The sequence below is a fragment of the Hydractinia symbiolongicarpus genome, chromosome 3, assembly GCF_029227915.1.
Source record: "Hydractinia symbiolongicarpus strain clone_291-10 chromosome 3, HSymV2.1, whole genome shotgun sequence".
NCBI lineage: Eukaryota > Metazoa > Cnidaria > Hydrozoa > Anthoathecata > Hydractiniidae > Hydractinia > Hydractinia symbiolongicarpus.
In genome coordinates, this window is record NC_079877.1 from 25,597,586 (window position 1) to 25,613,063 (window position 15,478).

Consider the following 15,478-nt stretch of genomic DNA (forward strand, 5'->3'; position numbering starts at 1 on the left):
ACTGCAAAGTGCTCCTGCCGATGCACTTAAAAACCAAAACAGAGGGCCTACAGAAAATATAAACTTTCTAACTGAATATCATACATCTGAGATACTTTATGACTGAAAGACTTACATATTTGTCAAGTCAAGGTTTTGTTATCTCAGTTAAGAATAACTTAATGTATTGAACCAAAATTGTCCCATACGTAACATTTTTAATTTATTTTGCTTTCAAGTGCTTTTTCAAAGCTATATTAAAAGAAATCTAACTAAGTCATGATAAAAAGTAAATGGCTTGGAAAAGTGCTGAACAAAGTACTGCATAATGAAGGCTAAAAAATCGAATTAGTTTAATCTTTGTAAAAATTGAAGAATTGTTAAGGTTTGAATCCTTTGTCAGACAAATAGCATTCTTTATTAGTTTAGATATAAGCATTTAAAACAGTCCGGTTGTCACTGTGAAAAAGCATGAGAAAGAGCTCACTTTTTGTCTTCGTTTTAAAAAGGGATGCGTTACGTATAGGACATTTTGTTACGACATCAGTCTTTATTGAAGGATGGCAAAGTACAGGCAAAATAACTTTTGACAGTAATAGGTTCTCATTGTTTCATACCATGGGGCCAATAAATAACACATGGAATTTCTGGCTTTCACCTTGAAAAAATAATACAAATATAGATGTTACATATGGGACATTTATGGTTGTTAAACTTTAATTCCGTAGCTTATTACTCTAATATTTCTTACATATTGTCAAATTAGCAAGAATGTAGAGGAAGACTTAAATGGCTAATTTGATTTGAAATTTATCTTGTGAATTTTTTTATGGGCATTTTAAGAAAATGTTACGTATGGGACACGAAAATCTGACCATGCAGTCTAGAAGCCATTATAATTGACTAGTTAAAATGATGTTTCTTAAAAAAAACAAGAAATCTTCCTTAACAAATAACACAACTGGAAACACTAACTTTTCATTTATTCAAAATATCTGAAAAGGAAAAATATATAAGAAATGTTTGAATGCGGTTCGCAATGGGACAAGTTACGTATGGGACATTTTGGAGTATTTAGCTATAAATATTTCCACCAATAATTGTTTGTTTTTTTTTTTGTCAAAACTGTGATGGACTCAATAGAACAGACTAGTATCTCAACAAAAACCCCAATTTAATGAGAAATGAAACTGTTTGCTAAAATATAGAGGCATGGGACACATTTTTTTTAATTTAGGCAAAATTCTTGGAAACGACCCAATAATAACGTTAATTGACCATGACTTAGCCCGTATATTCATTTATAACAAAGTACTTATCACTGTAAATTTATATTGACATGCAATAAAATCCCAACTAATAAAATCAATTTGTTTTATCACATGACTTTTTCTAGCCAATTTTAATCGTACAGAAAACGTTTTTATAGGGGATGTATTACAGACACTTTTAAAAAATAATTGCAAATAATTTAATTCACTTTGCATGTTACAGACAGACACAGTCTCTGTATAATTATATAGATTGAGCACTTCTATTGAAAATGTTTAGAAGAAATGAAAAAAAAACTAATATATATACTAAAAATATAACAGAAGATGTGAAAAAAAATTATGCTTCTCTCTAAAACCGAATTAAGACAATTGTTAAATAGAAAATGGGTGGCTCCATTGGGATACATATGTAATTATTGGAAGCCCTCTTTCTTTAGATATTTATGTTCGTCATACTAAAAGGAGAATATTAGTGCCAAATATCTTAATAATGTCGAAATTAATTATTATGATAAAAAGGCATACATTTTTTAGGTTATAATGTGCACAGGCAGTGGCTAGTCGAAATATGGTAGATACATAATAAAAAAGTTACATAAAATAGAAGTACCCAAACAAGAAGGTTTTCAACTATCTATGCTTCTGTGCGAATGTTCTATCGTAAAGGGTACCAGCAGTACTTGCATATAGAGGGTGCTGTCACATTAAAAAAAAAACTGTACTGAACTTTTACAGTAAAAAAAGATATAAATAATATTTTCTTTTTCTTTCAATAAATTATTGTTAAAAACCATGAATAAAAAGGGAATATACACAGATGACTATAGTATATAATTAAAAAACAACACTGGGTAAGCAAAAACACTGGGTAAGCAAAAAAATCGATTCCTGTAAAACCCAATAGGCAAGTCCTGTTTGTACCATTGCCACATCATATTACTGCGATTTCACTTATGAAAGACAAGGAATTTATAAAAAAGCAACAGCTTAGATGTGATTCTCAAAAATCTGAGCAAAAAAGAGTCAGCTGAAACGTCCTAATTTTGTGATTGACGTCTTAATTCTGTGATGATTTTTTTCTTATGTGAGATACACAGGAATTATTTCCAAAATCTAATGATCTAATAAGGATGTTATTCACTAAAGCTGTTTGTTTGTTTTCACTTTGATTTAAAAAAGCTCAATAAAAAACAACAAATTAAAACTGTTGACTTCATTGGCGATAAATTTGTAACGTAACCAACAATTTTGTTGTCTATAAAGTGAAACCTTGTGATTAAAATTCATATATTTGATTGATGTCAACACTGGGGGTGAATGAAGAATCATCTGAAAGGACAAATTTTTGTATCATCATAATGAAGATACAAAACTATTTGCAACACTGTTACACCTGAAAGATAGAATATAATATAGAATTAAAGAATATAATCAAATCAAAGTCTGCAGAATGAATTTCCAAGATGCACCTAATTTAGGTAGCTAGCTATAGCTAGCTAGCTATATCTAGTTATAAGTTCCTTAAATGAGGCAATAAAAATGTTTTAAGCTTCAAAATGATATAAAATCAATGTAAAAACACAGTTGAAAGACTAAGATATAACATACATGAAATTCCACAACAAGTAACCAGTAGCCAGTGTATAACAACCAACACATGTGCGATAAATAAGACTCAAATTTCGGTAAAAAAACTTTTGTACGCAAAGCAAAAGAGGCGCCTTTTGCGTAAAAATAAATAAACGACGCGCCATCAAACAACTTTTCGTTCCTGAAGTTGCGTTTCACTTGTACAGGATTATGAGAAATAAGTTTATTTTAAGCTAAACTTGACTACACTATAATAAATACTACATTATGAGCACTGGATCTTAAGACATTCTTTTAAAAATCAATGTCGATCCTCCTTACAAATAAAAGTTTTACCGCTCGGCTATATTTTTCGAATATCGCACATGAATTGGCTCCGCGTAAAAGATTTACCAATCAATGTGTTCATTTGTTTAACTTTTACAATAACAAATTTAAAGTTCCTCTCCTAACAACTAATGTTGCAGTTTAAATTTTTTTTAACAAAACAAGGATAACCGTTTTGTTTAGGTTGTGCAATCTGCAAAATAGATACAAAGAAAGGAAGTTCGGACAATTTGTTTACAGAAAAAAGGTCAAGTCAATATGCTTTATGTTTAAAGATCATTTTTTTATCTTTACTGTTTTATTCGTATCACAAAAGTCGAAAGAAAATAGTTAAAAATCTCAATTCATTTATATAGCTAATCCACTTATCAGAAATTACAAAAAGCTAAATTATAAAGTTAGCTATCTTTCGTGGCTTATTGAGTGAAAAAAAGTGACACTTTCTACGATGGCCCTGCTGAAGGGTGTCATGCACTTCTCACCAAATTTTTTTACTTCCCTCTACTTTTTTTTCACTTCCCGCTTTTTTTTTACTTCTCGCTATTTTTTTTTTCACTTCCCGCTTTTTTTTTCACTTCCCGCTTTTTTTTACTTCCGCAAGCCTTGATCATTCGCGCATCTTTTTCTACTCCATATTATCAACAACTAGGTGGTGGCCAACTAAATTTGGCAGATCTTTGATGGTTTTATTTCAGTATTATCATTTAAGTTTGGTTTATCCTAGATCTAGATAATGTTATAATTTACGTTTGGCGTCGTGTAGTTTGGTTTATTCTTGAACTAGTTAAATACGAGCCCTAAATTTTTTAAGTGTTGTTTATTCTAGGGATAAAAGTGCTCAGAGTGAATTTAGTAAAAAAAAAGCATGAAGTAAAAAAAAAGCGGGAAGTGAAAAAAAAAGCGGGAAGTGAATAAAAAAGCGGGAAGTGAAAAAAGCCGGAAGTGAAAAAAAAGCGGGAAGTGAAAAAAAAGCGGGCAGTGAAAAAAAAGTAGCGGGAAGTAAAAAAAATTGGTGAGAAGTGTATGACCCTTCAGGGCCATCGTAACTTTCATCAATTTTTTTTCAAATTTTATTTTTTCCCGCCGTATAGAAAAAAAAATATTACGCGACTAAATGAAAATGGGATCTGCAGTGCTCTGCAAAAAATCTGGTCTTTTTACTAATGGTACAAAAATGTTTTTTTAAATACGTAAATTACATTTTTTTTCTAAAAAATATTAACAGTGCTTTTTGCTAATAAATATTTCCAAAAGTAAAAAATGTTTAAAAAAATGAATTAAAAATTTAAAAGATTTTAGATCAATGTTTTTTATCCGAAAAAAGCAAACAGCAAACATGAGAACCTAATATTTTTGTAAATTGGATCTATTTGTCAAACTCGTCCCCAGGACCTCTTTTCGCTTTTTTGTTATCTTTTTTGATAACTTCTTCTTCGCGCCGTCCCGATATAAAAAAAGCAAAAAGTTGTCCTGGGGACGAGATTGCTGATTTGTAGGAAAGGGATCTTTTTTATCCGTGTCTCTTAAAGCTTGGTTACCTTCTTCCGAATCTCTTTCACAATAGCCGTATTCCGTCTGTCTGTTTGTGCGGGAGAAAAAAGTCGTGTTACGGAAACACGAAATACGATATATAAAGGACGGGCTACCCCGTGAATTTTTACACGGGCTACCGGCTAGTTTCTTTAATAATAGCCGAATTTCGTCTGTCTGTCTGTCGCGCAAAATGATACCGCAAATAGCGGGACGCACACAGGCGCTATAAAAATAACGGGCGAGGCCGTGGATTCTTCCACGGGTAACACTAGTTTTGCCGACTTAATTCTTACGAAAATAAGAAATACTACATATCGCCTTTCCCAGGGCGTATTGTTACTGCTTTTGTTGGCTGCGTGTCTTTTGTTAACTGCTAACGTCAAAAGTGACAGTATGTTAGGGAAACGAGTTTGTAGCTGCTATATTCATAATCATATTTTTTTTCCTTTTCGCTCCTTATTTTCATCGCTCTTGTCTTCCCTGAAATTTTTTGTTTTCTTGTGGCGAGAGTATCAATGCGTTCATCAAATCATATAAAATATACTCAGTATTTTAAATAATAATACTAAAAAGGAATATTGCTTAGTATAAATATATTATTTGAGAAAACCTTCGTTCACTTACCCAGATATGTCCATTTTTCTTTTAAGTAAATTTTTTTTGAAGTGAAGCGTGATTTTACATCCACAAACCACGTGGATACCACGGAATATGTAGAACAATAAAAGAATGGTTATTATAGCTTATTGTTCCGATTTCGTTCCCAATGCTCATTATCGACGTATTACCATTGGCTTTATATTGTTTTTTAACAATCGGTACCATAGCTAGAAAACAATTTAAGAATAGTAAGCAGAATATGATCAACTATGCTCAAATACAATAGAACCTGAACTGAAAATATAGTACCAGCTTGTGAAGTTTTTCTGTTTTTTTATTCGAGTCCTGCTAAGATCAATTACTAAAACGCATGTCCTTGTTTTTCAAAGCTATTGATATCAGGCTTTTGAGAGTTTCATTTAGTTGGATCGTAGCAGATTTTTTGGAGGAATTTCATTATTAGCATATAAAATATTTTTCACAGTTTCATATCAATTGATTATTAATTACAGGGATAGACTGCCTTTTTATTTTTATTTTACGGAGAGGAAAGAAAACAGAAAATACGACCGGAACATCCTGGTGAGTGTTTTTATATGCCAAATCTACCTCTCCCTTTTTTCGCCATCGCAACTTAACGTCCACTGTTGCCCTCTCCCTATTTCTCACCCGATAAACACGCTTATTGTTATAAGAATAGTGTTTTTTCGTTTCAGCCTCAGTATTCTTAACTTTTTGACAAATCTTAGCCTGGAATATTCTTAAAAATACGAGGATCTTAAAAATATAAGCCGCTCTTTGTGAGAATGAAGAGAACAAGCAAGAGAACAAACAAGCGAACAAAAAATTTCGGCATCTTGACTTCAATAGTAAAAAGGAAAAAATTTAGGAGTCACAAACAATAGGAAAACATGCTTTCATAATGAACAATCAACGCTTTTTTTCAACCTCGTAACCAGAGCTTCTTGTCTTTTTGAACACATTATTTAGGATGAACGCAACATGATCACAACAAAAAACCTTTCCCGGGACTATATTATAAGCATTCTATTTGATTTGCTGCAGCTTTTGCCTATTTCAATATCTATTCCGCGAAAATAACATGCGCAAACATTAGCCCTTTTCGGTAATGCAGCGCCATAAACACATTAATTCGACCTGCGCTTACGTTAGACTAAAAAGAGCTTGGGACGAAGTTGGTATTTCATTTCAAAAATTAACCACAGGCGCATTATGATATGAGAAAATAAATTGAAAACAATTGCCAATTTATCGTATACATTTCACACCTATGTGGTACTTGCAAAACCATTGTTTGAGAGTGTTTAGTAATTATTTAATATTTTTTATGTTATCTATGTTATCCATTCGTGATTTATTGCTGGTGAACAAATACCTTTTTACTGGGCACGAATTTGACTTGATAATTTGCATACTCTTCTGTTTCTTATTATATGTATTTTTATTTCTTTTTAATTTACCTGAGACCTGAGAACTAAGTTTTTTAAGAGACTGAAATGTTTGGGTGGTTAGGTAGCGTAAGGTAACTTATGTGACCTGTGGAATACACCAGCCGTCAGTTTAGAGAACTTTAGAGCTCTTTGGGTGAGATCAATTTTATGCTGAAGTCTCTGAGTTTTATCTGAAACCATTTTTTCTTTTTCTCAATCTTTTATATTATATTACCTTGAAGCTGGAGTTTAAATGAAAACAGATGTCCTTCGCGAAAAAATCTTGGAAACGAGTCTTTAGTAAGTGATAATAAAATCACTTCAGCCAACCTCGATCCCAGGACATTAAGAGATAAATAAAAGGTCGTGAAATTAAGGTTCTTGTTTAGTTACTTTTATTGCTAAAAAAAATTAACCAATATCTTTCGAGAACAAATGCGATAACTTGTTTATTATTGGTTGGTAAAGTTTCATATTTTCTTTCTTCTAATCACATGTAAAAGGCATATTGAAAAATGGGAGCCCGGAGCTAGGAGCTCTATATCATATATCGGGAGCCAAAAAAAATAAAAAGTATTAATAGTACTAGTCGATAGCCCGTGGAAAAATCCACGGGTTTGCTTGTTCTTTTTTTTCAGACAGAGGTATACGGGTATTATAATATACTAGTCGAGAAAGCGTGTGGAAAAATCCACTGAGGCAGGATAGAAATAAAACTGGAGCATCTTTTGAATTTTGATGACGTTAGCAATCCATCCACAAAAGAAATTGGAACCTTGTTTTCACGTTGCTTCTATTGTGTAGAGCTTAAAGCGCTAAAGAAAATGTATATGATAAACGGTTGCAGAGATATTGCAAAGATATTGGGGTTTAAAGTTTATTGATGACGTCGTCAACCCGTCCATTTCGAAACAGATTCGGGGACCAAGGTTTAGAAAACTTACCCAAATTGGTCCCAGATAATCCCTACTTACCCATGCGTTGAAGAATAACTGACGTCACCACCTCCGTTTCCAAGTTATTTGGCCTCAAAGTTTTAAGTGCACTGACGTTAACATCAATATCTTACTTTAAATTAATGAAGCCATTACAATGCACTTAATGATTTTTCACCGGGTGGGTAGCTAGGGACCACCAGGACCAATTTGGGTAACTTTTCCAAACCTGGGTCCCCAAATCCGTTTCGGAGTGACGTCATCAAAAAACCTTTAAACCCTAATATCTCTGCAACCGTTTGTCACAAGTACATGGATCATATACATTTTCTTGATCAGCGTTTCAAGATCTATACAATGAAGGCAGCAGGAATACAAATCTCTTAAAAAACGTTTTTTGTCTTCACGGGTCATTCTTGACGTCAGCAAAATTTTTAAACCCTCCTATCTCAATAACCGCTCATCAAAAGCCCATGATCATATACATTTTCCTGATCAGCGCTTTAAGCTCTCCACAATAGAGGCAATGTGAAAACAAAATTTTTAATTTTTTTTAGTGGATGATCTAAGACATAACATTTTCGGCTACATCAAAAGAAACAAGAAACCCTGGGGGCTCTAAGAATTTCCGCTCGCTACCAAAATATTTGATGACAACCTGCTAATTCGTTGTGTTATCGTGCCAAACATTCGAAAAGGTTTGGTGCATGAAACTCTGAAGATAAAGCACACAAGTGACATTATATCTTACAGCAAACGCAAACAAAAGGAAACGTGTTATAATAAACTCACATTTTAAAAGAAATTGCTATCAAAAAATACAGCCTATCATATTCATGGTTGAAAGTCTTGCGATTGAAACGTTTATGGTCTTAAACGGCATTTAGTTGACAAAAAATCAAAATTTTGATGTGACCATCATTTTCAGCATACTTTTTGTATTAACTGTGCTAATTTTTGTCGAAAATAAAGTAGTTTTAATTTTTGGACCAATTTTGGCCTAAAATGACATTTACGTAACAAGAAATCAAAATTTTGATGTCACCATCATGTTCAGCATACTTTATTTGTTAACTTTGCCAAATTTTGTTGAAAATAAAGTAGTTTTAATTTTTGGACCAGTTTTGGCTTAAAATGACATTTAAGGTGGCAAAAAAACAAAATTTTGATGTCACCATCATGTTCGGCATACTTTATTTGTTAACTGTGTCAAATTTGGCCGAAAATGAAGTGGTTTTAATTTTTGGACCAATTTTAGCCTAAAATGACATTTACGTAACAAGAAATCAAAATTTTGATGTCGCCATCATGTTCAGCATACTTTATTTGTTAACTGTGCCAAATTTTGTTGAAAATAAAGTAGTTTTAATTTTTGGACCAATTTTGGCCTAAAATGACATTTAGGTGACAAAAATCAAAATTATAATGTCACCATTATGTTCAGCATACTTTTTTTGTTAACTGAGCCAAATTTTGTAGAAAATATAGTAGTTTTAATTTTTGGACTAATTTTGGCCTAAAATGACATTTAGGTGACAAAAATCAAAATTATAATGTCACCATTATGTTCAGCATACTTTTTTTGTTAACTGAGCCAAATTTTGTAGCAAACAAATACCAATTTTGGCCTGTAACGTCATTTAGATGACTTCCCAGTACTTAGGGAGCATGGGTACGAAGTTTAAATCTGTGACGTTGCAATTGACCATTTGAGACATGGTTAGTTAGTTAGTCAGTTATACCAATACTATCCTCCTCTCGGAGGAACGTGAAATCCCAGGGTCGATTTTTTATCAAAAAATGCTCCGAAAGAAAAAAACGACGGTTTTAAAGAATTTCCTACGCCTTCGGGCGCGGAAATTCAAATATGCACCATCCACTTTGCCTGTAACAAACAGACAAACTCTTCGTATTATTATAGAGATAATAATAATATAGACTAGTCGCTCGTCTTTTATGTATCGCATTTCGTGTTTCCGTATCAAGACGACTCTTTCACAGACAGACAAACAGACGACGGTTATTATCAAAGAGACTATTCGTTGGCCCGTGAAAAATTTACACTTACTCGTACACTATAAGCAACTTAACCTCTTAACCTTTAAGTCACCATAACCTTTTTCTATGACATGATTTTTATTACTTGATTTTTAAATCAGTTTTTCTAATTTCTTTTATTTTTTATTGATCTTAATTAATAGTGTATGGATAGGAGATACCTCTACTACATATTTCTCAATACTTTTTTACTTGTCTGTCGCTGAGTTCTAAGCGGCTGAGAAAAAGATGCAATGAATATCAATCAATGATTTATTTTCTTCCCCAGGACCTTTTGTCTGTTTTTGAGGTTGTCTGGCTTTCCCAACCCCTTCCCCAGGGTCTTGTGGCTCCCGAGCCGTTATTATCCTGGGAACGAGGTTGTGGCTTTCCTACAAAAAGAGACGAGATTGTAAGCAAGTTTGGATAGTAATAGAATATGTCATTCCGTGATGTATGTCCGATTCAGTCTGGCTCAATTAAATATATCCCTTTGCTTAATAAAAGACTTTAAGTAAACTAAGTTTATCTACGAGTAGCTATATCATGTTCTCTTTCGTTCATAAATAAAAAAAAAGGAAAAAGTTAAAGAAATAAACTATTCTTTCACTGTTTGGTGTAGAAATAAAGTTTCATAGCTACTTCTTTGTTAATTTTTATGTACAAGTATTTCCGACGTTAGGTATATTTCTTTCATAAAAGTAAATGAAAATTTTATTATGGTCAGTACTTTATAGTATTTAAATTTTGAGCTCCTGGCTGCGGATGTGAGGCAGACTTCGGGCTCCTGACTCCCGGCTTCCGAAGGTCTAAGCTCCCGGCTCCCATGTAAAAATCACTTCACAATTTTGATTCAACTTCTGTGAATCCTTTATTTTATTCTCATGCAGATAACACAATATCCTTGGCTGTCTAAAAATGGAATTACGTCAAAGACAGGTACGTGTCATTGCCTATATCAAATAATGAATGGGTCCAAGCTTTTCTACCTATTACAAAGTCTGTTAGAATTTAGTTAATATTTTGCATGCGTTCTCACCATTTGATAATTTTACCAGTTTTGTGACCGTTTTCCGCTTATTAAGTGTCCATCTTTCTCATGAACAATAGTGTGTTTTTAAATTGTTGCCTAAAAGTTGTGTGGATGCTATCCTACACATGCACCCAAAGCAACTGGATGCGGATAAAAAATTCCGTAGAAAAATAACGTCGTAAACAATATCAATCGATCATTTAATCAACCACAGCTTGTCAACCTGGCATTTTGCCGACATATTTTAAATTGAAATTTATATAGCTGGTGAGCAATGGTACTAAATTGATAATTTCCATTCAATCAAACCGTTCTTCCTCTTGGTTGAATCTGTACGTTTTATCTTTTTTAAAAACAAACAGATCTCTTTGTTTCGATGTTCATATTTTCAGACTGTATGTTTTAAGCAGGTAGGAGTAAAATGGAAATGCATTTTTAACTCCACAGACTGCTCATGTTTGCATGCTGAATGTACTGCAAAAATGCAGGTTGCCAACTTATATAGTATTTTTTTTTTTTTTTATTTGTTGACATGTGTCTTTTACAAGTACTTTCGTAAAAAAAATATTCTAAAATATTAAGTTGTATCTCTTTATCCCAAGTTAATGACACATCTTTTAATTTAAAATTTCATTACATATTCATTCTCTGACAATCAGCATGGCCGCTTCTTCGTCTCATTAAAAAGAAACCAATTTACTCCTTTTGAAGACATTAATTCATGTAATTTTAAAATAAGACCAACAGTCGAGCAGACAGGTTCGTTTTATCACAATGTATCAAAAGTTATAGCAGAATAACTATTGTAAGAGAATATTTGTAATATATCATTTTGTCTGTTTAGAAAAAAGACATACAGTGCAACCGACATATGAAATTATTACATAGTGACATAGACCGGCGTGGATTCAAAAAGGTGCATATTGGTAAAGATATTGGTAAGTGTTCAAAAGTGATGTGCAAAACCTTAAACAATTAATTATAAAAGTACCGTAAGGGCCTAGGCGCTTATTAAATATTTAGAATAAGAAGAGGCACTTAATTGTTTTATTGGAATAAAAATATATTTTTACTGAAAAAGGGGGTTCTAGAAGAGTTTTTTGTAGTAAAAATTAGCCGTCTACTATTAATGTTCCCATCTCCTTCGTAGCTTTCGTCAACTACACACGAACATCTAAATAAGATAGCGTTTGATCCGTACCATCCGGTAGAAGAAGTAAGGCTCCGTAGAATTTGTATATTTAAACTGTTTTATAGGGACCCTTTCTCAGAAAGGAGGTCTTCAGATTCTCTTTCTCTTCAGTTTCAAGGAGCGCTTACTTGAGAACAGTGCCTAATAAAAAGGGTGCCTAATAGAGTCTTAAAAAAGCTGCTTCAGAAGCTGGATACTCACATGTTACACTGATACACATTTTGCTGCATTAATAAAATGTTCAAAACTACATCTGGGAATATAACATCCATTTATTGCAATGTCGTCAAAATCCATTATCAGTAGCATTGCTTCTTCTTAAACAGAGAAAAAATGCAATTTTTTTAGCGAGAACAAAATTAGGAAAAAATTGTATATAGGAGAAAAGATTCTAAATCAAATTACTCAGGTCAGATTTAGCCCATTCATAGACCATTTCTCAACGTTCTCCTAATCTAGTAACTTCCGTAGATAAACGTAGTGAGGGCCAGGCTTAAAACAGGAACCTGGGAACGACAACAAGCGCAGCAATATTCAAGCCAACTTGCTAATGTTTTTTTAATTGTGAGATTTGACAGCTAGCACAAGAAAGGCTACGGAAGTAAATAGACTCAGAGCAAAGCAGTAAGTTCGGGGTCGATGAAATAGGATACTCAGATTCAAAAAAAGTTCATCCTTATTAAAAAAATCACAAACAAGAAAACCAACTTCCGTAATTCTAAGATTCAACCATTGATAGTTTTCCACCCTTTCGGTGTGCAATACAATGTTTCTAATCGAACCGAAATATTTATATACTAGTGATATTATTTGAAAACTATTGAAAAAATAGGTTGTTTTAGATGTTTCGCTAACGTCAGCAGTGCATATACAAAAAAATGGCGAATATTAGTGCATTGGTTGCCTCTAATTAGTAGAGGTTGAGACGCTGATCAAAATAATTATAGAATCATATGTTTCTGACAAACGACCTACTAAAGCACAATTCTTTTTTAACTAATTTGTATACAATCCGTTTCCTTCATTGAATAGATCTTAAAACTCTGATCAAGAAAATGTATAGCATCACATATCTTTGACAAACGGTTGCAGAGATATTGGGGTTTGAAAGTTTTTTTGATGACGTCATTAATTGTTCCAAACAAGGTGGGTTAACACAGTTTTAGGAGGGAATTTTTTGATGAAGGAAGCCATTGCAGCGTAATCGCTTCCTTAATTGTATATAGTTTTTTTGACGGTACTATTTGTTTTAACGTCAAAGGTTGGTAAATTGCAGAACAATTTTATACGTAACGAAACAATACAAAATCAGTTTATATTTTTTTGTGTGTAAAACTTATCAGGATTTATTCAAGAGGAAAGTCGGGACTTAATCTATCGTTTTTACCAGTATATAAATTCTTTAAGTAGATATACTTGTGTGTGAAGTGTTAATTTACTTGTAAATTATCGCAATGCATGTTCAAATTAGCCTATATCAACTATTTTTTTGCGGTCTCATGATCTATCAACTTTCGTAGTAAAGCGTAGTTTGACATAGGGAACTGAGAACGACAACAATAATGCAGCATTATTCAGGCCAAGGCTTAAGGAGCTAGCTCCGTTAGTGAAATCTGAGAGCTAGCAAAGGAAATGCGGCTAAAGGTCATAGACCCAGTGGATTGCAGTAAGTTTGGGGTTGATAAAATGGGCTATTTCAAATGTTTTTTTTATTGTTTAGGTTATGGTGTCGTCACTTTGAGGGATTTTATTAAGGGAGAGTATCTTTTAAAATATCCTGGGGAGATGATAGCCGCGAAAGAAGGTAAAAGAAGAGATAAAATTTACGGAGAGCAAGGAAAAGGATGTTACCTTTTTTACTTCATACACAACGGCCAACATCTATGGTAGGTTCACCACCTTAACGTTTTGGTCTAGTAAAAAGATTCGTATCAAGCTGCAAATATAAATGAATACTATTTCCAAATTTTAGCATCGATGGTACTCACTCCCATCAGCTAGGACGTTTTGTCAACGATTCTGAAAACGGAAATTGTGTGATGAAGAAAGTCGTCATTGACGGAGTCCCACATCTCGCTCTATTTGCCAGTGAGAACCTGAAGAAAGGTGTGGAACTCCGTTATGATTACGGAGACTCGGAAAGTCTTTGGTGGCGGCATCAGAATAGTTCCTGTTTAAATGTAAGTAATATTTCAAAGTAATTTTTAAGTAAGAAATATTTCAAGTCGTGGTGAAATTGAGATATCAAAAATTTAAATTATCAACATCTCAATAGAATATAGTTTTTTTAATCCAATAATAAGTTTAAGGTGACGGCATATCTTTCAAGCATGGTTTTTAAGTGTGTCTGTCTGTAACAGGCAAAGTCGATCTTCTTTTGAAGTGTGAATAAAACATCCTCTGAAAACCATGTTCTGTATTTTATGAACTTTTTGTTTGCATTTTTAATTAGCTAAAACGAATCATGTGATATGTAAAACGAATTAATAAAGTTTTATTGTATGATAATTTAGATCATGTTCACACTTTTCGGATTGCTTTTTGTTCCGGAATAGTTACATTCCGCATTGAGTTGTCCACACATGTACGCGGTATTCCGTATCGGGCTGTTCACATGTGTGTTCCGCATAGAACCATTCCGTCGTCAGATTTGCTAATAAAGCATGCCACCTTTATTTTTTTCACATATGATATTTTAAAATTGCAATACTTGCATACCAATGCTGAAAGAAATGGCTTGTTTGAGAAAATAATAAAATTGTGATTTGCTTACATTTGTCATCAGCCATTTTTAAGATTAAATTTTATTGTTTTCCCGCGTCTTGATGTGTTCACAGTTATCGGATTGCTGTTTCGGAGCGAAATCGTTTCACTTTGAACATCGGAGCGAAATCATTCCGTTTCGCTTCTCGGATCACACCGCATACAGTGTGAACACCATAGTAATCCGATACAAAAGTTGTTCCGGAACACTACCAATCCGAAAAGTGTGAAAATGGTCTTAAATTTACCGTAACGGGTTTTTAAACTATTATAATTCCTTTGTTATAACTTAATGTACGAGAAAGTCGCGGGCAATAAACATTGTTACTGTTGTTGTGTAGAACGTTTCATTTGCGTTTTATTTAACGAAATTAACAACAAACAGTTTTGTGATATGCATAATAAATTTAAAATAAGGTTTTTTAAGTGGAAAACAAATTATGTGTTAAAATAAAGTTTATTCATTAGTTAGGAATTTTATTGCATGCTAAATTAAATTTACCGTGACGAATGCTTTGTTAAATGAAATTCACAACAAATCATTTTGTGATAAGAAGCACACTGTTTCAGTGGATTCTTCCACGGGTTTTAATAACTAGTATAAAAATAATTTAAAACTTTTTAACTTGTAAAAAGTACAGAGACATGAAACACCCTGCCTTCAAAATGGTGACTTCATTTTCAAAACTACTTCGTTTCCAACTCTCATTTGTTGTCCTTCAGTTTTTTAATTATTTTCCACAAAGTCCCCTTTACTGATTTAC

The 15,478-nt window shown here is 32.9% G+C and overlaps 1 protein-coding gene across 1 annotated transcript; it reads left to right on the forward strand.

Moving 5' to 3' along the window:
* Window positions 1-13,583: 13,583 nt before the first annotated feature.
* Window positions 13,584-14,152, forward strand: LOC130636993 (N-lysine methyltransferase KMT5A-like). The gene is made up of 3 exons (XM_057446848.1): window positions 13,584-13,617; window positions 13,672-13,837; window positions 13,924-14,152. The coding sequence occupies exons 1-3, from the start codon at window positions 13,584-13,586 to the stop codon at window positions 14,150-14,152; spliced, it is 429 nt and encodes a 142-aa protein (XP_057302831.1).
* Window positions 14,153-15,478: the final 1,326 nt, after the last annotated feature.